Source organism: Muntiacus reevesi, chromosome 9 (assembly GCF_963930625.1).
Source record: "Muntiacus reevesi chromosome 9, mMunRee1.1, whole genome shotgun sequence".
NCBI classification, from domain to species: Eukaryota; Metazoa; Chordata; class Mammalia; order Artiodactyla; family Cervidae; genus Muntiacus; species Muntiacus reevesi.
This window is the reverse complement of record NC_089257.1, coordinates 61,649,179-61,675,690: the sequence shown is the minus strand read 5'-3', so window position 1 is coordinate 61,675,690 and position 26,512 is coordinate 61,649,179. Positions and strand designations below refer to the sequence as shown.

The following is a 26,512-nucleotide window of genomic DNA, read 5'->3' as shown; positions in this document are numbered from 1 at the left end:
CAAGGTCCACACAGCCCACAAGTGGTAGAACTAGGGATTGAATTGAGGTCAGCGGACCTTAAAGCCCTGCCTCTTTCCTTTCACCAGGTTTTTAATAAATGTCTGCTGTGAACTAAACTGATGATAGAACCAGCATCTGAAAGGATCACAACAGGCTGAAATGCTGCCTCTGTCATTAAGATAAAACACAGCAGAGATACATGAAAATCACCACATTTAGGGGGAAAAAAATAGACAGCGCAAGTACAGGGTGAGAGAGATCTGCTTAGAGGCAGCACACACGAAAAAGACTCCTAGGTTTACTCATCCATCTATCCGCCATCCATCCAGAGATTTAGGCACCAGAAGGAAGACCCTCTGTGTTCCAAGCCACCACCATGAGGTCAACTGGGTTGGCTGTGCCCACAGAGTAAGAGAGAGTAGACCAGGTTCATGGAAGACATGCAGATAACCCCCTACCCCTCCACCCCCACCCCCTGCTGGTCAGATCAGTTCCAGGAAACCGTATTTATTCCCTGGCCCTCGGAATGGGAGGGAGCCTGTAATGGTTTTTTTTTTTTTTTTTCTTTTCTTTTCTTTTTTTTTCAGGAACAGCTGGAGTGGCTGGGATTTTTTACTAAAGGCTATTTTTCAGAGCACTTTAAGGTTTCTGGCAAAATTGAGTGAAAGATACAGAGACTTTCCCTATATCCCCCTGCCCCTCAAATAGTCACATCCACTACTACCCAAATCCCACGCCAGAGTTGTGTATTTGTTACAATCAATTAACTTTTATAGATAGATATGCTCAGTTCAGTTCAGTTCAGTCGCTCAGTCGTGTCCGACTCTTTGCGACCCCATGAATCACAGCACGCCAGGGTTCCCTGTCCATCACCAACTCCTGGAGTTTACTCAAACTCATGTCCATTAAGTCAGTGATGCCATCCAGCCATCTCATCCTCTGTTGTCCCCTTCTCCTCCTGCCCCCAATCCGTCCCAGCATCAGGGTCTTTTCCAATGAGTCAGCTCTTCATATCAGGTGGCCAAAGTATTGGAGTTTCAGCTTCAGCATCAGTCCTTCCAATGAACACCCAGGACTGATCTCCTTTAGGATGGACTGGTTGGATCCCCTTGCAGTCCAAGGGACTCTCAAGAGTCTTCTTCAACACCACAGTTCAAAAGCATCAATTCTTTGGCACTCAGCTTTCTTCACAGTTCAACTTTCACATCCATACATGACCACTGGAAAAACCATAGCTTTGACTAGACGGATCTTTGTTTGCAAAGTAATGTGTCTGCTTTTTAATATGCTATCTAGGTTGGTCATAACTTTCCTTCCAAGGAGTAAGCATCTTTTAATTTTATGGCTGCAATCACCATCTGCAGTGATTTTGGAACCCCCCCAAAATAAAATCTGACACTGTTTCCACTGTTTCCCCATCTATTTCCCATGAAGTGATGGGACCAGATGCCATGATCATAGATATGCTATGACCACCCAAAGTTCAAAGATCGCAGGCATTTTTGATGCAGGTTTGAGACTTTCTCTGTGCTGGGAATTGTGATAATGCTTTCCCACAGCTGTTGGTCACTCAGCCAAGACTTGAACCCAAGTTTCCCTGACTCCTGAGTCTGGGTTCCTAACAGATGCGTTGCGAAGTGGCCTGATGACTAGAGCAGAGGAAGAAACCTACGAAAAAGATGTTTGGCCAGGAGTTGTTGTTGTTGTTTAATGGCTCAGTCGTGTCCAAATCTTTTTGACCCCATGGACTACAGCCCACCAAATTCCTCTGTCCAAGGGATTTCTCTGGCAAGAATACTGGAGTGGGTTGCCATGCCCTCCTCCAGGGGATGTTCCCAATCCAGGGGTCGAACCCGGGTCTCCTGCATCGGCAGGTGGGATCTTTACCTCTGAGACAACTGAGAAGTGAAGGACTGTCTTAGGAAGGCCAGGCTGTGTATCTTCTCCAGGAAATACCTAGACTAAAGGGTGAAACTTAGGGGAGGGAAATTTCGTCTGAATAGAGAAGTTGCCCTCTGATGGTGGGGCTTAGCTCCAGAGGTAGTGAGCTGCCCATCTTTAGAGGTACCAGGGATGCTTGGGGACAGCCCTGCCTTGGAGAGTCTGGGCCACGCCCCCTGCAAAGTCTCTTGACTCTCACTTGGATGAGTTCAGTTTGTTGAATGTTTATTGACCACCTGCTCTGCCCACCCTGAGATGGGTACTAGGGATGGATAAGTCAGGATGCCTGGCCCAAGGGCATGCAGCCTGGTGGGGAGGCAGCTGGTGTGGTTCCATCACTTGCTGACTCTTTTCTCATCCATGGAGGCTCTCTTGTGGCTGAAGGTCCCATGGAGATGAGCTGGCCACTAACTGAGGGGACAGTGGGTGTGAGGAGTTCGGGCTGAGGGCACCCCAGCCTGCAAGCCTCTGAGTCAGTCATCCCCCCAAGGTCTGTGTTCCCTACGGAATAGAACACCTTCCTCAGAGAAGGCTCTGTGTGGTCCTCCAGGCAGTCCTTGGGCAGAGAGGAAAGGGCTTCTGGGGTACAGGTGTGCCGCCTCCCCCCTCTACCTCTCTCGGAGGGTCCTCCCTCATCTGCCTCACAAGGCCCTAAAGCAGCTGTCACTTTTCTTCATAAACTTCATTCACTTCTTCTAAGGTGGTAACACTAAGGAGCAAGGTCTCCATTTGGGATGGATCTGCAGGAATGTCTGCCGAGGCTTTCAGGATCCCACTTTGCTTTCTGACAGGTGCCCAGAGGCCAAGGGCTCAGAAATGTTCTAAAACCAGAAAATCTGCTTGGTTAGCATTACAAGCACAGGTCCATCCTGGCTCCTCAGTTTCCTTCAGGGACTGGCCTCTATTGCAATCACTGTCACCTGGATCCATCTCAGGCGGGATGAGGATGATGATGATGAAGATGATTGATGGTGATGATGGTACATAGCATATTTGGTACCCAAACTCTTCTGTGCCTTAACACACTGAAGTGCCCAACTCCCCACCCTTCAGTTCCAGTTTCTCAAGATTTGCCTCTTCCTAATGATTGACACCTCAGATGACCTCTGCCTCTACACTAGGGGCTCTGAATCTGGCTGTCCATTGGACCTCCTGGGTGCTTGTTGAAAATATACCTGTCTGGGCTCCACTCCAGGGCTCTGATCCTACTGGCCTGGGATGGGGCCTGGATTTTTTAAATCCTTAGGTGATTTGGGTTGTATGTCCAGGGTTGAGTTTTCTGGCTCAATGGAGCCTGTGATATGTGTGTTGATGATGCTCTGGGGCTGATTCCTGAGCCAAGCAAGTCCATTCCTAGATGTTTCCCTGCTCAAGAGGAGCTTGGATGCAGCAGGGCCAGTGGAGCCAGCGTAGATGAGGCCCCAGGGAATGAAGGGAGGGTACTCTCCAGCTGGGGAAGGGGTGACTGGCAGAGAGGAGGGAAGGGGGAGGGTGGTGCCTGCAATTTCTCATCTGGGAGTTGCTGGTGGGGGGTGGGGGGAGTGGGATTTGACCAAGCGTCTGACATCAGGACTGTCAATCAATAGAGAAAGTAAGGTTCAGGGGTCCTTTAAGCCAGGACCAAGGTGGAGCCCAAGAACTGCTCCCCAGAAGCGTCTGGCTATGGGGACAGGGCAGAGGGGGTTGTTGAGGAGTCTGGCTGGGAAAGCTCTCCTCAAGTTTTTTAGAGTCCCTTTCTCCTCCACTTTCCCACCCAACTGTGTGCCTCTCTTTCCACAAAACCATCACAGATACCACCTGTGATATTATGACTTATAACAGGGAGTATATATTTGACCTTGATCCTGTTCCTGGTACAAATCCTAAAACTTTTGGAATTTCCTAAGAAATAGGAATTCTGAAAGAGATGGGCATACCAGACCACCTGACCTGCCTCTTGAGAAACCTGTTTGCAGGTCAGGAAGCAACAGTTAGAACTAGACATGGAACAACACACTGGTTCCAAACAGGAAAAGGAGTATGTCAAGGCTGTATGTTGTCACCCTGCTTTTTTAATTTATATGCAGAGTACATCATGAGAAATGCTGGTCTGGAAGAAGCACAAGCTGGAATCAAGATTGCCGGGAGAAATATCAATAACCTCAGATATGCAGATGACACCACCCTTATGGCAGAAATTGAAGAAAAACTGAAGAGCCTCTTGATGAAAGTGAAAGAGGAGAGTGAAAAAGTTGGCTTAAAGCTCAACATTCAGAAAACTAAGATCATGGCATCCAGTCCCATCACTTCATGGGAAATAGATGGGGAAACAGTGGAAACAGTGTCAGACTTTATTTTTGGGGGCTCCAAAATCACTGCAGATGGTGATTGCAGCCATGACATTAAAAGACGCTTACTCCTTGGAAGGAAAGTTATAACCAACCTAGACAGCATATTAAAAAGCAGAGACATTACTTTGTCAACAAAGGTCCGTCTAGTCAAGGCTGTGGTTTTTCCAGTGGTCATGTATGGATGTGAAAGTTGGACTGTGAAGAAAGCTGAGTGCCGAAAAATTGATGCTTTTGAACTATGATATTGGAGAAGACTCTTGAGAGTCCCTTGGACTGCAAGGGGATCCAACCAGTTCGTCCTAAAGGTGATCAGTCCTGGTGTTCATTGGAAGAACTGAAGCTGAAGCTGAAACTCCAATACTTTGGCCACCTGATGCGAAGAGCTGACTCATTAGAAAAGACCCTGATGCTGGGAGGGATTGGGGGCAGGAGGAGAAGGGGACGACAGAGGATGAGATGGTTGGATGGCATCACCGACTCGATGGACATGGGTTTGGGTGGACTCCGGGAGTTGGTGATGGACAGGGAGGCCTGGCGAGTTGCGGTTCATGGGGTCGCAAAGAGTCAGACACAACTGAGTGACTGAACTGAGCTGAACTGAAGAAATAGGAGTGATAGAATTGTCTTGATTTTCTTGAGACACCCCTTTCAACCACACTTGAGTCTATATTAGTGAGTTGACTTTGGGAAAGCACCTAGGATCCAGATTGGTTGCCAGGCGAACCAATCGTGTGATTAAAGGCTGGGAAATTTCAGCCCCATCCCTGACCTCTGGGGAGGGGAGAGGGGCTGGAAATTGAGTTCAGTCACCAATGGCCAATAAGTTAATTGATCATGCCTATGTGATGAAGCCTCCATAAAACCCCAAAAGGATGGGTTTGGAGGGACTTTTTGTGCTGGGAGAGGGTACTTCCTGGAGAAGGCATGGGAGACCCATGCCCCTTCCTGTATACCTTGCCCTCTGCATTTCTTCCATGTGGCTGTTCCTGGTTTGGATCCTTTTACACTAAATCTAGCGAGTAAACTGGTTTTGTAAATTCTATGAGCTGCTCTAGCAAATTAATCAAAGGTTGGGGGAGAGTCATGGGAACCTCTGATTTCTTAGCCAGTAGGTCAAAAGCACAGGAAACCATCTGGACTTGTGATTGGCACCTGAAGCAGAAGCAGTCTTCTGAGGCTGAGCCCTCAGCTTGTGAGATCTGATACCACCTCTGGGTAGGTTCTATTAGAATTGAGTTGCTTGTTCGGTGGTGTGGGAAAAGAATAACATCAGAATTGGGACCAGAGTCACTTTGCCTCTTCTAGGAAGTCATCCCCATGGGCTCTATCAGGCTTTGAGGGCTATACTCGACACCAAGCGTGGCTTCTGAAAGCCCTGTTTGTGCCCCGTGGGTGTTCACACTACACTGGCGGCAGGGAAATGAGACACTAGTGCCTGCTACTACCCCTTCCCCTGGGTCCTCCTGCTCCTACTGGACATGGTCTTGCCCTTTAGCATGCTCAGCACATGCTTTCTGACGGTCTGGGTGCCAAACCTTAGTTTCCTTTCTAGGCTTCAGGTCTCCATGTGCCAAATGAGCGTATTGAACTAGAACGATCTCTTTTAGAACAATTAATATAACAATTGATATAAGATGCTAAATTCCAAGTTAGCCTGGAATACTCTTAATACACCTCTGGTCCGGAGAACTCCTACACATCCATCAGGGCCCAGGGGACACGTGACCTAATCTACAAGCCTTTCAGACCTTCCCAGACAAAATTAAACATTCCTGTTCAGTGCAACCACGGCACTTTGCACATAGCTTTGCTTCAGTCCATGGCTAGCATGGCACTGTTTGGGGGTTTAAGACCCTGGAGGATCTGAATTCTTTGAAACCAGGGATTCTGGGTGGGACTATCACAGTGTGGCAGTGCCTGGCTCAGGGTGGCCAAATGAATGGATTTCATGAGGATAAATGAATCCTTCAATTTGCCAAGTTCATTCCTTTAACCATCTGCAGAGGGTAAGGTAAGGAGGATGGGAGAGAGGCTGCCATGATTTCCAGAGAGGAGTTCTGGCCACCCAGATATCTGTGTCCTAGTCCCATAGTTGAGGTAGGGCATACCCCAGGGGAACCTTAGCCTCTCAGATGAATCCTGTCTCCAAGCCATCCGGGGTCTGGTCCTCTGCTCTGCTGAGGGTGGGGATGGGGTAGGGGATGGGGGCAAGGGTTGAGGTTTGGGCAGAAGTAGCCTAACTACCTGGATATGCTTCCAAAGCCTAGTTCGACTGGAAAGCTAGGTATGTCCCCGCCTTCTGGTACCCTGGGGATGCGGCTGGGTCTGGCTTCTCCAACCTGGAGAGGCTGTGCCTGGGACTAATCGGCTTGCCCTCCTTCCACTGCCGGAGAAAGTCTTGGCTAATTTGCCGGAACGTTCTAGTTAAATGCCAATTAGGACATCCTGTCCATTGCTCTCTTACAATATATTAATAATGTAATTAAGCATTTATTGCCTACACAAATTAAAAATTAACTTAAACGGACAGCCTGGAAAACTGAGGAAGTGACCGCTTAAGCGACCAATTTGCATCTCATTCAAGTATCAATATCCAAACACAGCCTGGGGTGCGGGGTTTGGCCTTTGAGTGAGGGGCCCAGCCAGCTGCCAGCAGCTGCTGGCTTCTCCTACTCCCGTCCTCAACTCCTCCAGCCCCATTCCTAGGTGTGGAGGGCGTGGTCTTGCCCCAGAGGAGCTGGAGAGCTTGCTGCTGGGCCTCCGTGTAGGCTTCCAGCGTCCCCACCCGCTTTTCTCAGGGGGGGTATGGTGTGGATTTCACTGAAAGGAGATGCCGCTGGGGGGGCTGGCAGGGGGGCAGTCACTGAAGCCCCTGCCACTCCCACCCCAGGATCGATTTGTCCTGCATTCCAGCCCAGGAGATGGGAAGCAGATGGTACTGGATGGGGGTGGGGTGGGGGGAGGTAACCAAGGAACCAGGAGACCTTCCTCCAACCAGCCTCCTATGGGGGGTGGGAGGGATGCGGATGGGTCTCTGAGAACTCGAAGGGGATGCAGCCAGCAGGATCTTCCCCCGAAATGAAAGGATAAAGCGCTTGTCTCTGTCCTGTCCCTGGGGATCCAACACGACAGGTGTGACACTGCTGGTTCTCCTAACAGCCACGGGAGGGGACTCGGCAGGAAGGAGCAGGACAGTGGGGAGGTGGGGTGAGGAGGAATGTTAAAGGAACCTGAGTAGGAGCTCTGGGGCAGGAGGACAGCGGACTCCAGGCCCCTCTCTCTGCACGATTGGTCTCCCCAGTCTCTCAAGCTGCAGGTCCTCACTGCTCGTGCCTGATCAGCCAAGCCGTCCCGAGGCTGCGGGCCCCTTGCGTGCAAGATGGTTCAGCAGCAGCCTGTGAGCTGCGGTGAGGACCCAGGCGGGACTCGCATGTTCGCTCTTGGGGCTCCTGCCAGAAGGTAGGGGCGGGGGCTCCTCTGGCCTGTGTAGGGGGTCCTTCAGGGTACGAGTCACTGTCCCAGAACCACAGGACCCGGGGCATGGGGTGGGGGCTGCCTTCCTTGCTCTGGGGCTCCAGCCTCAACCCAGCTGTACCCTGCCCTCCCCCCAACAGCCGTGGGGAAGGGCCCAGCTCCTGAGTGACGCGAGGCAACCAGGGTTGTTTTAAAGACTTTATTTATAAAAAAGTACATTTTTTTTTTCCTCAGTACATTTTTCAACCCATCATTTTTTTTTTCTTATACAAGTAAAAGGGGGTGACGCAAACACCCCCTGGGTTAGAACCAGGAGAATCTGCTGGGCGGTCCCTGGACCAAAGACGAAAACAGTGACTAAGAAATTGAAGCCAAGGTAGTGCATCACACTTTGGGGGAGGGGAGGGGGCAGCTTCTCCTGGATTTTCTTTCCATTTATACAAAAAAAAAAAAAAAAAAGAAAACCACTTTTGTTTTCCTGGCCAAGAATCCCATTCCTCACAGCGGGAGTCGGAAGAGCAGCAGCACCGGTGGGATGGGGGCTCCTCTGGCCTCACAATTGGGGGGGTGGCAGCGGCGGCGGCAGCAGCAGCAGCAACGAGGTCCTGGAAGTGCCTCTCGGCACAGGGACCCCTGGCACATCTCCCCGTGGGCCTGGGGCCTGGGGGGCCCACCTGCAGGCTCCTGGGGGCAATCGGCCTAGGAGGTCTCTGTGTGGCCCCCGGGAGGCCTGGCAGCACCCCCCCCTCCTTCCAGGCGAGCTGCCCACATCACCTCACTCGATCCCCAATTCCTCTGCTCGGGAGGATGGCAGAAAATTTATTGCACCAGTGACTCGGGCACATGGCGGGGTTGGTGGGTGCGGGAGGCAGGGCGGGGGGCACGTGCCTGGGAGACAGAGCCCGGGTGAGTCTTTCTTATGGCCTGAGAGCTGGGACATCTGTTTTTCCTGAAGGGCTTTCAGCAGGGCCAGGCCAGCCCCCTGGTGTATCTGTGGGGTTGGGGGTGAGCTCCCGTGTGTGTGCCGGGCACCTGTGCAAACTCGTGCACACGTGGACCAGGCCTGACGTGGCTGCACGTGCATGCCTGCGTTCCCCAATTCTGTGCTGCTGCTCTTCAGATCCTTCTGATCAAAGGGGACTCGGAGGGTTGTTACACATTAGAACAATATCAAAATCTTAAGGAAAGGGGGGGTATCGGTGGAGTGGGGGAGGGGGCGGGCAAGGACCATGAGGGTCACAAGAGGCAGGATGACAAGTGGGGAGGCCTTGGCACAATAAAGACCAAGTTTATTTCATTTCCAGCAGAAGGCAGAAGCTCAGTTCATGCTGGGGGCATGGAGGAGAAGCAAGACGTCCTGGTCTCTGCCGGGCCAGACCCCCTCCTCCACTCCCCATGCCAGCTGCCTGCGGGACCAGCAGTAGTACCCACCTCCCCACAAACTTAGGGCACACAAACCGCATCTCTGCAGGCCCAAGTGCTGACCCCACGAGACCCCGGCCTCATGCCCGCTCTCGGCCCCAGGTAGCGGCACCCCGGCTGGGCATGCTGCTGCTGGGCCTCTGGCAAGTCTGGAGCCTCCCACGTGGCCCACACATGTGGCACAGACCCCCAAATTTGTGCTTTGCTGGAGGGGAGGGCTGGGAGGTGCCTTAAGGGGGACTCAGTGCTTTGGCTAGGCCTGGGGGCCTCCTAAGTCCATCACAGAAAGAGGGAGAGAGGGTGGGAGTGCAGGATAAGGGAGACACAAGAGGAGTCCTTTCGGTCTTATGATTTCAAGGGGGTGGAGAATGCCTCTATCAGGCAGGCCCCTGGGATTTCCTCCTGCTAGGGGGCAAGGAGGCCAAGCAGAGGGGCCAGAGTGGTATGAGGCGGGACGTGGCAGTGATGTAACATGGAAAAGCTCCTCTGCCCTGGGGTGAGGGGACACTAATACTGCTGGGAAATGCAGCCCAGCTCCTGTACCCTCTCTGCCCTATGACTAGAAAGACCCCAGAATTTTCTCCCAACTCCACCCCATCCAGTACCCCCAATGCCAAGAGAGGGGAGCGCCGCCCCAGGGCTGGCATGGCTTCAGACTTCTGCTACGTGGCTACTGGGTGGACTGGGCTGGGGCTAGGGCAGTGGGGGCTGGGCGAGAAGGGTGACCCAGCTGGTGGGTCCAGGGTTGCCAGGGCAGAGATGGAGCTGGCTAGGGGTTCAATAGCAGCACCAGGGAGGGGAGGAGGAGGACAGGGGGCTGGGGGCTCCCTTGGGAAGCCTATGGCAAGGGTAGGTTGGTGCCCGTGGGGCACAGAGTGGTCTGCCTCCCTCCCCCCAACACTTGCCATCCCACAGAGCCTCTGCACCCTGGGCTGAGTTCACCAGAATCCTTGCGGGCAGACACGAACCTGCCTCTCCCATCCCAGGGTCTCTCCCATCCAGAGTGCTGGGGGGGACGGGCTGGGCAGATGGAGGAACTGAGGCACTTTGAGCTGGGGGAACAGAGAGGGGGGCTGGAAGGGGCCTTCCTCCAGGAAGACCATCGGTCTTGGGTGATTGACAGGAACCCAGAGCCCCATTCAAGAAGGGAATCTACAACTCAAAGGGAAAGCATCTCCAGGGTTCCCTGCCACCCCGCCCGCCCGCCCGGTGGGGACCAGGGAGAGCTGAGCAGGACCGGGCGGGTGGTGAGCAGGAACAGGAACGGCTGACTCAGGATCCTTGACCCCGCCTCCCCTCACGCTGTCTGGCAGGTCCAGGGCTGCTACACTGGCCTTCTCGTGGGCGAGGAGCTCCCCGCACCCTACAGTCTCAACAGCCCGAGATCGCGGAGCTCCTACAGTGCTGGCTGCCTCCTCTAGTGCCCTCCGCGTGGATACGCCTCCACTCTCGGGGATCACTCCTTTCTGGGATCCCAGCTCTGACTCCCAAGAGAATCAAGAGTTGCTTGCACTTGATAGGCAGGGAGAAATTCAAGAAATTTCCATGCGGTTAAGAGCCGGCCTGAGATGCCAGGGTGGAGGCACCTGGGGGGCTTGTCTCAGCTCTCCCTGGAAGCTTCTGAAGGCCGTCTGCCCCCATCCTCCACTGGAAGGAAGGGGAGAGGTGGGGCAGAGAGGCGGGCCTTGGGCAGTGTCCAGCCTGGGTAAGGCATGTGACCCCAGGGGGAGCACAGGGGCAGACACGAACAGCGTGTGTGTGCATGTAGGTGTGGGTATGTGTTGGTAGAGGTGTATGGGAAGTGTGGACCAGAGTGACCTGGAGTCCTGCTATGTGGGGTGCAGACGGGCAAACAGGAACCACCGGAGCTGTGCCAACTTAACTCTCGGGAGGCCGATGAGGGGAAAAAAAGGAAAACCAGCCTTCAGGAAAACACACTGCCCAAGGCTCCAGGTAGAGACCTCAACTTGATTCAGGTAACGAACAAAGACAGCCCTGCGTGCTTTGGAAAAGCTGCCCCCACCCCCTACCTCTTGCGTGCCATGGCTGCTAGACCAGGGGTCCAAATGCCCACTGTGTCAGCTCGTGGTGGGATGGGGAGGTTGCTGGGTTCCCTCTCCCGGGGAAAAACGAGCAGCATCTGGGGTCCAGGGGAGGGGGCTCTTCCTCTTGGAGCCCCTTCAGCCGTCCACCAGCAAGGGGAAGGACACGAACAAATTCCAGTGTTGGGGGCAGGGGAGGGCTGGCTCCCCAAACCCTGGAGGGACGCCCAGGTACACAAGACGAGAACAGGGCTCCCTGCAGAGGGCGGCAGGGGGGGTGGTGTTGGGAAGGAAAGGTACAGCAACACCGAAGCCACAGTGAACACGACACCATGGGGCAGGGCAGGGGGCAGGGAGGAAATCAAAACCAAGCCAGGTCGTGTGTCCTGGGCTCCCGGGTTCCCGGGGCAGCTGCGTGAGTCTCTGGCGAGCTCCTGGAGGAGTGGCGGTGGGGGCGGGCAGGGGGCGTGCGGGTGGGGGCTGGGACGGAGGCTCTGGGCGGGGGTCTACACGTACCACTCCTTCTTGGAAATGAAAGACCCGTCGTTCTGAGAGACCATGTTCTCGGCCAAGTCCAGCTGCTCGGGGTCGTATTGGTAGCCCAGAGTCCGGTCCCCGTAGCCGTCCTGACGGGCCTCGGCCTCGTCCACCGTGAAGTAGGGCCGCTTGGCGTCCTCGTCGTACTTGGGGTGGGGGCCGCCCACCTTGCGCTCGCCCCCTCCGCCCTCCTCCTCCTCTTCCTCCTCGTAGCTGCTCCCGCCCAAGGGCCCGGCTTTCTTGTCGTCGTCCGAGTCCTCCGGGTACTGCAGGTTCTGGGCCATGGGCGGGTGGTGCTGGGGGATGCCCGCCTTGCTGTAGCCGTTGCCGTACACGTGCTTCTTGGTGCTGTAGTCGCCCTTGAAGGTGTGCCGGCGCCGGCGCAGGGCCACCACGATCCCGCCGACCACAATCAGCACCAGCAGGATGCTGCCCACCACGCCCCCAATGATGGCCGTGGGCACCGGCCCGGCGCGCCGCCCGTGTTCGGGAGGAGACGGGGTGTAGGGGAACTCTGGGTGAGGAAAAGAGAAGGAGGGGGACAGTGTCAGTGTCTGCTCCGGCGGCGGGGTCAGCAGGGGTGGCAGGGAAGGAAGGAGAGAGGGAGACGGGGAGGCGAAGGCAGGAAGTGAGCCCAAGGCCAGCTCTTGTTCCAGAGGCACCCCTGGCACCCCCCTCCCCATCCAGGAGACCAGCAAGCTGCGTTGGAGCTGGAGACAGAGGAAGAGACAGTCCCGTGGCCCCAGAGCCCCCACACTGACTTTCTCCTTGAACGTGGAGGCAGCCCAGTCACGACCCAGTGTCCACACCAGTTTCATGACATCCAGTGTTCCTGACACCCCGTAAAGTAGTATGCTATTCATTTCCATCCGGCACACGACGAGACAGGGCTTACAGAGGTTAAGTAATTTTCCCGAGGCCACCAGTCAATGACACATTGTTGGTTCTCTTGCACGGAAAGCCTGTGCGAAGGTCACCACTGCCCCTCTGCCTGACACCTGCTGGTCACTGTGCCCGAGCACCACACCTTGGCTTCTGAGACGCCGAGCCTGGAGCAGACGGGGTGCCCCACGCCTGACTTCATCTGCTCCCGGGGTACAGATAGGAGGATGGGCACCCCAGTGCTGGCCCTGTAGATGCCCTGTGTGTGCCAGAAACCTGGGCTGTGGTTCTTGGCTGAGGTCTGGCCCTGCAGGGCAAGGTGGGGGCCGGGGGTGTAGCCAACGCGGGCTACGAGCAGAAGACACTCAGCATGACCGTGCAGAAAGGGGGCGTGAGAGCACGTGAGTAGCAAAGATGACAAGTATACACAGGGGAGCACGTGTGCAGGCACATGCCCTAGCAGTCACACCAGCCCACATACCTGTGCTGCTGTGATGAACGTGTGTGTACAAACATGTGCATGCTAAGGATGGAGGAGAAACTAGAAGGCAGAAAAAGTGAAAAGAGAAAGGAAGAGGGTGGGTGGGAAGGGAAGGCCAGGTGGGTGCCCCTGGGGCTAGGCCAGAGGCCGAAGGGGTCCCCAGGTGAGGCTGAGGGAGGCGGTGCCCAGCACCACCACAGGGTGGCGCTGGAGACCGCAGCTGGCCTTGGACAGGAGGAGCCAGTGGGCAGGTCTGGGGCAGGCCTGGGCGGCTGACCTGGCTGCTCTCAGCCCTCCTCTCTTCAGGCTAAGGGAGAGGGTCAATGTGGGCCCATGTTTTGGCCTCTTGGAATCGGTTTCTGCCAGCTCACTCCCTGATTCAGCATCACTCACTCCGTGGGAATTCTGTTCCTCCTAGGAGGCCAGTCCCTCCTCCCAGAAGTGGAGCTGGTCTGGCGTGTGAGTGTGTGGTGTGCTGTCTGCAGCGGGCGGGAGCAGGGCAGGATTCTAGAAGAGAAGATGAAGGGCTGTCCAGGAGCTCATGCTACAAGGGCCAGTGAGAACATGGGGACCAAAGGAAGGGGTCCGTTTGCCTCAGTAAAGACGAAGCAAAGGGGGTGATTAAGTAGTTGATCCCACTAGGGGATCGTAAGTAGAAAAAAATGTGGGAGACCCTGTAAGCGAATGATTACTCAAGAGAGTAAGTTTGCTTAACCACAAAACCAAGCAGGCTTGCTTAGCAAAAAAAACCCCACGACAGAAGCATAAGACCTGCCCCCAGGCAATAAAACAATGGTGACACGAGACCCACATCCTGACCAGTGAACTCAGTAAATTAATGATCCCTAGAACAGGGTCTCTGCACACATAAAAAACAGCAATTGGTGGACCTAGCTTGACCATGTAGGGACAAGGAAACTTCCCTGCTCAACCTGGAGGAGGAGCTGATGATGGAAGCATGACGTCTACTTAAGAATGACAAAGACGTTTTCTCTCCCTTCCCACTTACTTATTTATTTTTTTGGATTATAAAACTGTAGCTCAGTAACTTCTTGGGGTGTGGCACCCCCTCGCCCACCTGCTTGTAAGCCTCACAAGCATCCTGTTCTAATAAATCACTTATCTATCACTTTGCTTCTCGCTGATTTCTTGCTGCACTGAGGCCTATAGTACCGGGACTCTTCAGAGCTCCCGAAATGCCACTCGATGGTTTCAGAGCCACCCAGAGGCTCCTGCGCCTGGCCTCTCACAGGGGGGAGTTGGTAGAAAGAAGTGCATCCACCGAAGACTCAGCAGCCCACTTGTCACTGTGTCCTCATTGCAGGTCACTGAGTGGCTGCCCAATAAATGTTTACGGAATATCTGTCCTCACCGCCCACTTCCAGAACAATCTCCCTGAAGCTCAAGCGTCTTCTCCTGGTTCTCCAGGTCCCATCTGTCTACCGCCTTGAAAAGGGCTGCACACCTGCTCCCTGCGAGGTGGGAGCTGCCGCCACAAGAAATGCCCAAGAGGCAGCTGGCAGGAACCTGACCGCCTCTGTACTTTCAACCTGCCAGCTCCCCCTTCAGTTCTTACCCCATACCTGCGTGCTCTCGCCTCTTGCCACCTGCCTCATCATCGCTCCACCCACCCATCGACTCACCCATCCACTCAGCAAACACGTACCGACCATCTATTTATTTCACTAGTCACAGGAAACAAAGAACTCAGGACCCAGCTGAGGAACCAAATGACACTCTTAGGCAAAGCAGCATGCAGACATCAAGGGTGCTGGTGGTGAGGGGCTTCAGGAGTGCAGGGCAAGACAGCACTATGGCCTGGCGCTTGGAAAGGCTTCTTGGAGGAGAGAAGACTGAGGCCAAGCCTTGGAAGACGATGAGGACTTGGAGAGGCCAGTAGAATAAGGAAGGCATCATGTAGAGACACCTACCCTTCCTTTCTGACATGTTTCCCTTGCCTTCCGATAAGTACAAGGAATCCTTGACTTTCTGTTTGGAGCATTCTGTGTGCAGACTGTACTGTGGGGCCTTCTCTCTGCTCCAGGAGCCTGGCTGGGGGCTCCATCCTCGGACCTTAGCCCCTGCTCTCTGTCCTCAGGGAAGACCTGGCCTCAGGGTCATGAGTTACCTCGATCCTGCAGGCTCTCCAAATTATCTTGGGTAGCTAGCTCTCCCCACAACTCTGAGGCTTTAACTGCAAAGGCCTCGCAGACCACAGTTCCCCAGCCATGGCCATGGAACCTTGAGCCATCGGCTCAGATGGTGGGCAAAAACACTGGGTCAAATGCTTTCGGAGATGTCGCTGCAGACAAAACTTCAGAGCCCATCTTCTCACGCACACTGTGAACTGTAAGAGGAACATGCAGTGCTTCCTAGCCTACTGGAACACAAACCCCACCCTTCCTGACTCAAGGACCATTCACGAGACAAGTATTTGGGGACATGCTTTGAACATTCTTCTGTTTAGCACATCCTCCTTTGGAATCCTCTCCACCCCCATCCTCCCGCAACGTGTCCACCATCTTTCCTCAAACCCCTTCCACTCACAACACCACAACTCCACCACCATCTGTCTACTCTTCTGGCTTGGAATTTCATTCACCTTTGACTATTCCTTCAGCATCTCTTGGGTCAAAATCTGCCATCAAATCTTGTTGACTCTTCCTATTGAACAGCTTCTCTTTTGACACCATGTTTTACTGTTATAGCAGATCCTTGAATCTCCCACCTTCATTTGGTCTCTGCCCCCCTTCAGTTACTCCATCCATAGTCACCAGGTTAATTTTCACTGTGTAGACACCATCACTCCCTTTCTCAAAGACTCACAATGACTTCCCCATTGCCTGTTGAGTCACGCCAGTCTGGTTTTCAACACTTCCATCACACGACTTCATCTTGGGTCTGGCCAACTTGGTGTCCACGTTGATTCTTTACTGCTGATCTTGTTCTTGCTGATTCCCCTGCCAGGAATTGCCCTGCCTCATCCCCTTCTGCCTATTTTAGTGCTTCTGTCTCTTCTTTGTTTTGCTTTCTAATCTCCAGCTCACACTTCTCTTTTTTCTTCAGAATTTTTATGTACCAGTGGTCTGTAGCTCTCATTCTGGTATAAACAATAGCTCATTCCATTTTGTTAATCATATACTAACATATTACAGTAAAGCCTGATAGAACAACCTGCAATAAATGCAAATTAGGATCTACCATGATTGGCTCTGGTCCTTCTGCCAGTTTTCAAGAGGCTAAAATTCTTCTCTTCTGCAGGAACAGGGAAGGGGGTGGAGGAGGTGGCAGCATCATGATAATTGGGGACTGACAATTCAATGTGTTACAGTTGTGTACAACATTAGTTCCACTGTATTTACTTTTATGCTTTCTATAGAAACAGAAACCCAAGAAAAGCAAATCCCTCCTACTTTTCACTTGACTACATAGAATTTTGGAGGGCCTACTCGTCATGGTATGGTAAAGTTGACTGTATTACCCATTTCATGAGTGGCTGGTGCCCCAAACTAGCTGTAAATCCAAATTCAAAGTAAATCTTGAACCTGACCTCTTCTCACCTTCTCCATCACTACTACCCTGATCCCAGCCACTGTCATCTTTCACCTAGATTGTTGCAATAGCTGCCTAACCGGCTTCCCCGATTCCCTTTCCTCCATAGACTATTCTCAACACGGCAACCACAGAGAGGCCATTAACTCTAAGAGCTGAAGACACTCTCCATGATCTGTGCCTCTGCCTTCATCTCTTGCTTTCCTCCCAGCTCGCTCTGCTCCCAGCTTCCTCAGGGTCTTTGCACTGGCAGCTCTGTACCCTGGAAGGCTCCTGCCCCAGAGGTCCTAGGCTCACTGCCTTGCCTCCTTCTCATCGAGGTCACCTCTCACAGAGACCTTCCTTAACTTATTGCAAATAACAGCCTGCCCCTAGCACTGTGAATGTCTTACCCTGCTTTTTTCTTTTTTCCACATCACCTTCAAAATGACCACATAATTTTTCAAATGTATTTTATCTGTTATTTGTTGTCAGTCCTCCTTAAGCTAAAGCATAAGCTCCACAGGGACGGTGGCTTTGGCTCACCGATGTACCCCGAGGCACATAGGCTGCTTGGCACATGGTCAGAGTTCAAGAACATTTGGTGAGTGAATACTACAAAGACAAGGTCATGTCTTAGAGGTGAGTCTCTAGGTCTCTTTCCCCTCTAGAGCCTTCATATAATTCCCCCTGCCCTAAGTCCTACTCCTTGCCTGGAGAATTCCATGGACAGAAGAGCCTGGCGGGCTACAGTCCATAGAGTCACAGAAAGTCGGACATGACTAAGGCGACTTAGTATGCATGAGTGCATATATGCAAGCATGCCCTAAATCCTAAGCCAGCTTATTATTCCCTGGAGATTTCTGGGACCACAGGGAACCTTGGCTATTTTGCCGACTTGAGGGTCAGCCTGCCTAGAGGCAGAGGACTGGTTAGGATGCCCTTCCAGTCTTGCAGGCTTCGACGTGAAGATGCCGAGTGAGGGTGTGGAAGGAGTGGATGGGGGGACCTAACTCATTTGTAAGCAGAGGTGGCTGTCTGGCGTGGAATGGAGAGCCCTCCCCTTCCACCCCTCCAGCTGTCACATTCAGCCAGTAGCTCCTGTCTTCGTGCCAGGAGCAGAGCCTCAAAGGCCGCAGCTGGCGGGAGAGAAGAGTTGGGCCGTGGGGGTCTTGTGCGCTTCCTGGTGGGGGCCTGCCGGCTCCCCTCACTTCCGCTAACAAAGGGGCAGCCGGGCCCCATTGCTGAAGGCCGGCAGCGTCCCCTCTGGGATCATAGGCTGGCTGGGACCCCCGGGGCAGTGGTGGATCCACATTTCCTTGGGGCCAGGGGTTTCCTGACTGAGGTGGGTGGGCTGGTACGTGGGGGCCTTGGATGGCTTGGAGGTGGAGTGAGGGTTAGGGTTTACTGTATGGTTCTAGGATTCAGAGGAGGTTTGGGGTCAAACAGAATGTCTGGGCTTCTCAACACCCGCTGCTTCTTCAGGAAGGCAGGCAGGCAGGCAGAGCGCGGGCCCCAGAAGCCTGGGCCGGGGAGGCTGCGAGAACTACACCTCCCAGCACGCAGCGCTGCTGGACCGGGGGCGGGGGTGGGGAGGCCTGAGGTCAAGCTCTGGGAAGCCCTTTTCCTGCAGCTGCAGCAGCTGCGCACGGCTCAGAGCAGCGGGCAGGGCCTCATCACGGCGGCGCTGGAGGAGAACTGAATCCTCCCAGGGGTGCGGACGCAGCTGCCCACCCCACAGGCTCCCCAGCGGGCTGCCATGTGTGGCCTGGAGCAGGGCACGAAGGCCCTCAGCCCTCTGCACACTCAGCACTCAGACAGCGCTTGCCTGCTTGCCCGTGCACGTTTACATGCTCAGAGGCACACGCCTACTCACAGGCTCACACAGCCCTCCCCTCCGGAGGGACCTCCAAGCCCCACCAACCCCTGGTCGGAAGGACTCCCAGCCTAAGGTGCAGACCCTGTTGCCTTCACCCCCTCTCCCCACCCCGATGGGTGAGTGGGCTCTGCATTGGAAATGGAAATTGGGGACCCCCTGCACTCCAGGGGCTTCTCTGCCAGCTCCTGGGAGGGCCCTGGACACTCTTCTCAGGACACCCGTGTCTCATGGACCAGACCGATGCCGCCTCCTTTGGCCTCTTTAGTCTGGTCAAGGCCGTACCCTGGGCTCCTTCTGCCCCCAGCATTGCCCCCAGAGGGTGGAGGAAGGAGAATTCACAGCTTTGTTTTATGGCTATGGGGCCAAACCCAAGAAACTGCTCCTGGGAAATGGGCTTCCCTGAGGGCCCCGTGAAGCATACCCGCAAACTCTGCTGTCTCCTTTGCTCTCAGCTGCACGGCCATTGCCTGGCCTGTGGTTTCCCTCTAGAAAAACCCTCATTGTGCACACAACCCCTAACTGGTTCCCAAGTGCCATCCACACAGCCCTGCAGGTGCTTGGTCTCAGTCACCCTCCTCACCTCACTGCTTCTCTGCTGAGCACCCACCCTTCAGGGGCTCCCCGTGGCCAAGAGAGAAGAAGCCCCACTCCTCTGTTCCTGCCCACTTGCTCAGCCATTGTCTTTCCACATGCTCCCACTGCCGGGGAACCCCCACTTTCCCCATCACTGCCCACCACTCATCCTTGGAGGAACAACTCAGAGACAACCTTTTCTAGGATCTGGGACTCCCCCAAGAAGTCAGAGATAAAGTGGGTCTGTACAGGCGATGTGGTGACCCTGCACACACATGTGTCTCTGGCACATACCCTGCTGCACACCTTTCCCTGCCCTGCTCTTCATTTCTCCCTCTCCAGATGAGCCCAGGGCAGAACTATTACCAGGATGGATGGCCAGAATGAAAAATTAAATTTCCACTTATCCATCTCGTTCATGCATTTCCTCCAGACCAGAGGGGCTTGGAGCACAGGGCAAGGCTGTGTTGCCCCCAAAGACTAGTCTACAGGGATGAAGGCGGGTGGGGTTAATGGCTGTACAGATATTGCCCTTGAGTATGAGAACAAACAGCTCTGAAAAGGCTCAGGCCGCCTGGTTGAGTCTTCCTGAGTGGCTGAGAGACCTTCCCTCAGGGACAGCTAGCCACACAGCTCCTGGGTCCATCAGTGATTCCGCGAGCATCACATCTCCCTGGCTCCTGCTTAAGTGGGTTGTCAACAACACAGTCCCCTATACAAGGCCCGTTTCACCCCCGACGTGTGAATCTTTGGTGACCACCCCCATCCTTCTCTGTACTCAGGGAGCACGAGCGGACACGCTGCATGCCTCTTTCAGCTGGAGCCCTGTGTGACCCCGGCCTCGTCCACCTTTCCCTGAAGACCACCTCGGCCTGACCATAGATCCCACAGAGGGTGCCATTGGCGCAATCAGGCCCTAGGAGATGGCTCACCTCCATGCTGGTTTCCCTTGCTTCCTTTCTGTTCCCAGTCTGAACCTGGGAAGTTGCCCTCTTTTCTTCCCCCTTGCTCCTGGACCTGATGACTCCCTCTGATGAGCAGCCCTGCCTTCATGGTTGTCCTGCGTCCCCCTGGGCTTTGGGAGAAGGGAGGCCCTGACTTTCCTGTCCTGGCCCTGTCTCTGGGATAGGGCACACCATTTGGCCCTGAGGCCTCTGGCCAGTCCGCTCAAGCTGGGGAATACGATCAATGAGATGTCATTGCTCTGGGGTTTCTTGGCCTCTACCCCTGATTTCCCAGTCAGCAATTTCCCCAGAAAGCCTGCCTGCTTGAGGGGGATGCAGTGATGCAGTGATTGTGTCAGTGGTCCTCTGCTGGGGGAAGGTATCCCCATGCAGGGTATCCACGCTGTGTGCTGGGACGTGGAAAGTGGACTTGGCGTGAGCACAAGAAGCCCAAGATAAATATGCTGATCTCCATATTACAGAATAGGAAGCTGAGGCTCAACAAGGTGAAGGCCACACAGAGCCAGGAAAAGCCTGTACACAAACATAGTCAGACCAAGTCTGTGCTGTCTCTCACACGACCTGCCTCCCCGCAGGGGAGCATGTTCCCTTATGACTAATGTTCACCCTTCTGTGACGCATGGCCCCAGGGCCAGAGCTGATGCCCCCAGGAGGCTCTTACTGAGCTTTTCTTTGCTCAGACTTTCTCCAGGGGGTAAGAAGTGTGTGACTCTAGCCTTTCCACCCTTGCCAACTTACGGGAACCCCCCAAATCCTAGATTGTCTCAGCTTTCCTCAGGCTCCACCTCTGACACCTCTTTTCTGGGGGAGGGGGTAAAGTAGAAAAGAATAGCTTTATTACTTTGCCAGGCAAGGAGGGACAGAGTGGGCTCATGCCCTTAAAAATTGTGTGTCCCTCTGGCACTTCTACCACCTTAATCAGTCCGAGAGCCAAAGGCAGGGAGTTGAAGAAAAGAGCAAGTGACAAGTGACCTTCCTCCTGACCCCTGGCTAGAGAGGTGACAGAGCAGCCCCAAAGACAGGTAGGTACAGCCCCTGGACAGTTTGGGAGGTTCTATCAGCAGCTGAGCCTTCTACGTACCCCTAGATGAGATCTCCTACTTCTGAGAAGTAGGAGAATGAATCCTCGGAACTTGCTCAAGCTCTGCGCCTGGAGCCCAGTAACCACCACCCAACTCCCTGTATCCCTGAGCCTGGCTCAGGTCTCCCTGAGGTCACTTCCTGTCCATCTCTGCAGCAGCATGACACTTTCACAGGTTACTTCCTGTCCTAAGAGTTTTTTCCTGTCACTTTTCTCAGCCTGCAGCTAGCTCAGGTACAGGTTAAAGACACCCTGGTTGCAAAGTTGTGATGGCAGTTTACCCCTCCATCAGCTTGTTTTGATCCTTCCATTAATAATGATAATGACAGAGCCAAGATAATAACCACAGAACACGGGCCATTTATTGACAGACTGGTCTGTGCTAGGTGCTGGGCGTACATATATAAATTCTGACAAGTCTTCCAAGCACGTCATATTATGCCCATTTTACAGATGAGGGCTTATGTGCAGCTGTCTGACAATGAAGCCCACACTCCTTTCACGTCCCATGTGAGTCTCCCCCAGAACATTCCAGCCCCTGTGTTCTCTTAGCCCTAAGAGGTCAGGAGGCTGAATCTCCCTCCCATCTGCCCTGACAGAGAAAAATGCAGGGAAAACAGCAATCCACTCGCAGCGCACACAGACCACCATGACTGTGGGCTCTCTCCTGGCCTTCCCCTCTGTATCCCTGCTTGAGGTAAGCCCCACCCTCCAGCCCACGAGGATTTTCTGAACTGCAGGAACAGAAATCAGAGGAGATACGGTCCTCCCTCCAGCCCACTCCACCAAGCCAGCATCAGAGGTGTGTGGTCGCAGATCCAGGAGAAGGCTCTTACCAGCCCCCACCACCCCCAGCACTGCAGTAAACAGTACTTCCTCCCTCCCTCCTGGAAACTCTGTCTTGGTCGCTCTGATTGAGGAGGGGTTACCCTGTTTCACACACAGCCTTCATAGAAGAAAGAGAAACTTAAAATGAGGTCAATGGCCACAGTTCAAAGGAGAACCAGAGAAGCAGGAACAGGAGAAGCAAACTTCCTCCGATGACCCAGCCCTAAGGTGGGGGACACTAGCAGCGGAGGAAGCAGTGGGTGGGGAGAGGCAGGGAAGCGTGCAACTTCCTACCTGTGATATTGACCTCCACCTGGCCTGAGCGGGTGCCGATGGGGTTGGTGGCCTCACAGACATAGGTTCCTGCCAGGCTGTAGTTGATGGGTCCCCTGAAGAAGAGAGTTCTGTTCTGGGCCTCCACGCCCTTGGGGAGGGAGCCATTCTGCCTGCAAGGGTTGGGAGACAAGGCAGAGGGTTATGATTTTCCAGCCCCACGAAGCTACCCCTGTGTCATCCTCCTGACTCCAACACCATCAGCCCTTCGGCTGAGTTAATAGGCAGCATCTGTCTTGGAAGGAGTAAAAACAATAAAAGCAACAGTAATCTCTTGCATGCGGCAGTTTTACATTATTTGGTGTCTCACATTTGCTCATCACAGCACTGAAATGCAGATGGTACAGGTAGATACTGGCCCCACAGTATCTAAGAGATACTACGTAAGAGGAACCAGGTTCAAGGCCAAGGAAACAGCTAGAAACTGACAACTGGGGATCTCACCAGATCTTTGGACCCTCAGCACAGTGCTCTTTTTACTACACTGGCTCTTGGTAGTTAGTTCGTGGTTCCCTAGGCAGTTGGTTAATAATCTAGAGTCCTAACACTGAACCTGGGTTAGGAAAGGCAACCCACTCCAGTACTTTTGCCTAGGAAATCACATGGACAGAGGAACCTGGTGGGCTACAGTTCATGGAGTTGTGGGGACTTGGACATGACTTAGCGACTAAACAACAATAACTTCAAATCTACTAAAGCTGGGGTCCTGGCCTAGAATTGTAACAGGCTACTCAGGTAACGAGATAGGACCCGTGTTTAGGAACTGTGTTCCATTTCACCATCTCCTTTCCTTGCTGGGCATGTCACAAGTCTTTTTTATGCCGAGAGTGTTCCAGAAGTTTCCTGGACCCAGAAGACCTTTTTCCTTCCTCTTGATCCTCAGTGCCACAAAACTGTTGGACCCAGAACTGAAACTGGCAGGGAGGCCCTGCCCATTCACACTTTCAGAGCCACTCCTGGTCCCAGGAAGTGGATGGTAATAAACAGCAAGGGTGTGCCAGTGCCCTCCACTTCTTGGAAAAAGAATGCAGACACAGTCTGGGCAGCCATCCTCTCTGGCCACCCAAGTCAACCTACTTCTTGGCTTCCCCATGCCCCTCTCCTTCTGTGTGTTCCATCCAGCTGTTCTCTGGGAAGAACCTTGGCTCAGGCTGTCACAATTGGCTGGAGGGGGAGACTAGACCCTGAGAGGTTTAAGCCCAAAAACCACGAAGCCAAGAATGGGATTGGCCTTGGGGCAAGCACTCCATGAACACAGGCATTCTGGGCTGACTGCTGCCTCTTCCTGAGAATCTGAGGGTGCTGGAGAGAAGGAAAAGGAACAAAGAGAGATCTGAGATGCTCCAGAAAGCCAACCTCCCTGGGGACACCTTGATAAAAATAAATACTGGGGGCTGGGATGGGAGTGACTCAGACTGAATCACCAAAGGAGAATGACAACGTTTTTGATTAGGGAGCAGAAAGGAGGCAGATCACGAGGCAAGGCCCCCTGGCAGAATGGTTTGTTCTGCTGACCCTAATGCAGTCAAACATGGGAGGGTGCCTGTGTGTGTGTCTCTCATGGCCTCTCTCCTCACTGAGAAACCTGAATCTAGACATTCATTTCCTTCCTGTCCAAGGCTCCTGGAGGTGGAGTGGGTGTAGCAAGGTTCCTTGCAAAGTGACCAGCCAGCCCCGCAGCACTTACGTGGTCCAGTGGTACTCAGTGGCTGGGGGGTTGGCATCGGCTTTGCACGTGAGCTTCACATCCATCCGCTGCAGGTACCAGTTGCCATCAAACCCCTCAATGGTCACCTCGGGCTCGTCTGTGAGACAAGGGGCGATGTGTGGAAAGGGTGAGGTCGGGAGAGCAGTACTGAGGGCGTGGAGGGGGGAGCCTCAGAGGGTGATGAGCCTCAGATGGGAAAAGACAAGGATAAAGCCAGAAGAGGGGGAGGAGTGACAGGGTTGGGAGGTCGCAGGCCCTCAGAGTAGGAGCAGCAGGGAACAAGGCCGGGGCGGGGGGAGACGGTGGACAAAGGGAGAAGGGGGGAAGAGAGGACAGAGTGCCCCCAGAAAGGGAGGAGGAAGCGAAGGAGGAAAAAGGAAGCACAAGCCAGCAAGCGAAGAGGCGGCGAAGGGAGGGCTGGTGAGAGTGGGAGTCGTGGGAGGGGACAGCACGCGCCCCGCCCCCGCCCGGAGGCCCCGCCCCCAACGGAGGGAGGGCTGGTGAGAGTGGGAATGGTGGGAGGGGACAGCACGCGCCCCGCCCCCGCCCGGAGGCCCCGCCCCCAACGCCCTGCCGCGCTCACACTGCACGTCGAGGGTGAGGCTTTCCCGGAAGCGGTCCATGTGGTAGTTGACTATGCAGGCCAGGGACTGCCGGTGGGCTTCCCGGCTGGGCACCAGGCGGTAGCGGCTGATGACGGTCACCGTGCCGTTGGGGTTCCGGATCTCCTGGTACTCCGCCTCGCCCTTCAGCCGCGTTTCCCAGGACACCACACTGGGAGGTTTCCCATTGGCTGACGTGCAGGTGGCCACCAGGACCTTGTCATCCTGCCCCTTCCTGGCTCGAAGCACTGTGTGGGTGCCCTCTATCCAATTGGTGGGTTTGGCTGCCGGGAACAAGAGAGCTCCATGGGTCTGGCTCTCCTGCCTCATCAAGGACACACAGGCCGGGAGGGCAGGCACCTGTCAGGCCTTGCTTCAGGTCGCCCTGGGCATCCTTGCCACTCAGCTGTGCTTCACCAAGGCCCCTCCCAGCACTTCTAACAGGGTCCTCCTTGGGCCTCACCCATGGTCTTCCTGCTCTGTTCTTTGTATGAGCTTTTTGTCTAGCACAAGTCTTCCTGGAGTCTCGGCAGGCTCTCTTACCATGGTGTCTTCCTGCTTCCTGGCCACCTGGAAAGTGCCCCACAATGGGGCTCCAACCTGAATACTGATCCTCAGCTCTGCTCACAACTAAAGCCAGCCCCCATCCCTAGTGAATGGGGACAGTGTGGCGAGAAGGGACTGAAAGTGCCACATCCAGAGCTTGGGAGCATGCCGACCCAAGGAGAACCTCTGCATCCACTGAAGATGGCCCAGCCCCCAGGCTGTGCCCAAGCAGAGAGGCGTGGTTAGGTCAGCTTACCCATCACAGTGAGATTGAGCTGGCTCTCTCGGTTGCCCGCAGGGAAGGTGGCAAACTCGCAGATGTAGACGCCCTCGTCCTTCAGCTCCAGGCGTGAGAGGCGGATGGTACCGTCTGTGAAGGAGGGCCGCAGGAACTCCACGCGCTCGCGGTAGGGGGCCAGCACCGAGACGCCCATGGCTGGGTTGTAGATGGCCACGTTCTGCTTGGAGCCATTGGTGGCCTTCTGCCATGTGACCTGGGTGATCTTCACGCCTGGCAGCGGGTTGGCGAAGCTGCAGTGAAGCACCACATCCGTGCCGATGAAACCATACATGGAGTCGTTCACCTGGACCATCTGTGGGTGGGCTCCTGGTAGAGAGAGAGGGCAGAGGGTGGTCAGGGTCAGCCAGAGCCCCCACCCCGACTCCCTGTGTGCTGATCTTTTATTTTCCAGCAGTCACATTTTAAAAATTCTGACAATAAAAATCATAATTGCTTGTTTTTAGAAGCACTGTGGGGGATATTGAAAAATACTGAGAAGAAAATGACAACCCATGATTCCACCACACAGACGTATCACTGATCACCTGATGGGAAGTAACCTTTTGTTCGGGCTTTTCAGGTGGCACTAGTGGTAAAAGAACCCACCTGTCAATGCAGGAGACAGAAGAGATTCGGGCTAGATCCTGGGTCGGGAAGATCCCCTGGAGAAGAGCATCGCAACCCACTCCAGTATGCTTGCCTGGAGAATCCCATAGACAGAGAAGCCTGGCAGGCTATAGTCCATAGTGTTGCAGAGTCAGATATGACTACAGTGACTTAGTATGCACGCACAACCTCTTTTACATTCTTCTCCATATATCTTGGTAACCATGTGTTTTTTTTTTATTTTTTTTTATTTATTATTTTTTTTTTTTAAATATTATTTTATTAGTTGGAGGCCAATCACTTTACAACATTTCAGTGGGTTTTATCATACATTGACATGAATCAGCCATATAGTTACACGTATTCCCCATCCCGATCCCCCCTCCCACCTCCCTCCCCACCCGACTCCTCAGGGTCCTCCCAGTGCACCAGGCAAGAGCACCTGATTCATGCATCCCACCAGGGCTGGT

General features: G+C 54.1%; 1 protein-coding gene across 2 annotated transcripts in view; it reads right to left on the bottom strand.

The window, feature by feature from the left end:
* The window catches only part of NECTIN1 (nectin cell adhesion molecule 1), a 98,817-nt gene that overhangs the window by 17,567 nt on the left and 54,738 nt on the right, over positions 1-26,512 (bottom strand). The window contains exons 2-6 of one of the 2 annotated variants that reach the window (XM_065944817.1): positions 25,413-25,763; positions 24,592-24,894; positions 23,988-24,105; positions 22,262-22,413; positions 7,931-12,261 (exon numbers count right to left, since the gene is read on the bottom strand). In XM_065944817.1, coding sequence (XP_065800889.1) covers positions 11,717-12,261; positions 22,262-22,413; positions 23,988-24,105; positions 24,592-24,894; positions 25,413-25,763 — 1,469 coding nt within the window. In that variant the 3' untranslated portion in view covers positions 7,931-11,716. Of the gene's footprint in view, positions 1-7,930; positions 12,262-22,261; positions 22,414-23,987; positions 24,106-24,591; positions 24,895-25,412; positions 25,764-26,512 lie in introns of those variants that run through there. The other variant, XM_065944818.1, reaches the window with a different exon arrangement.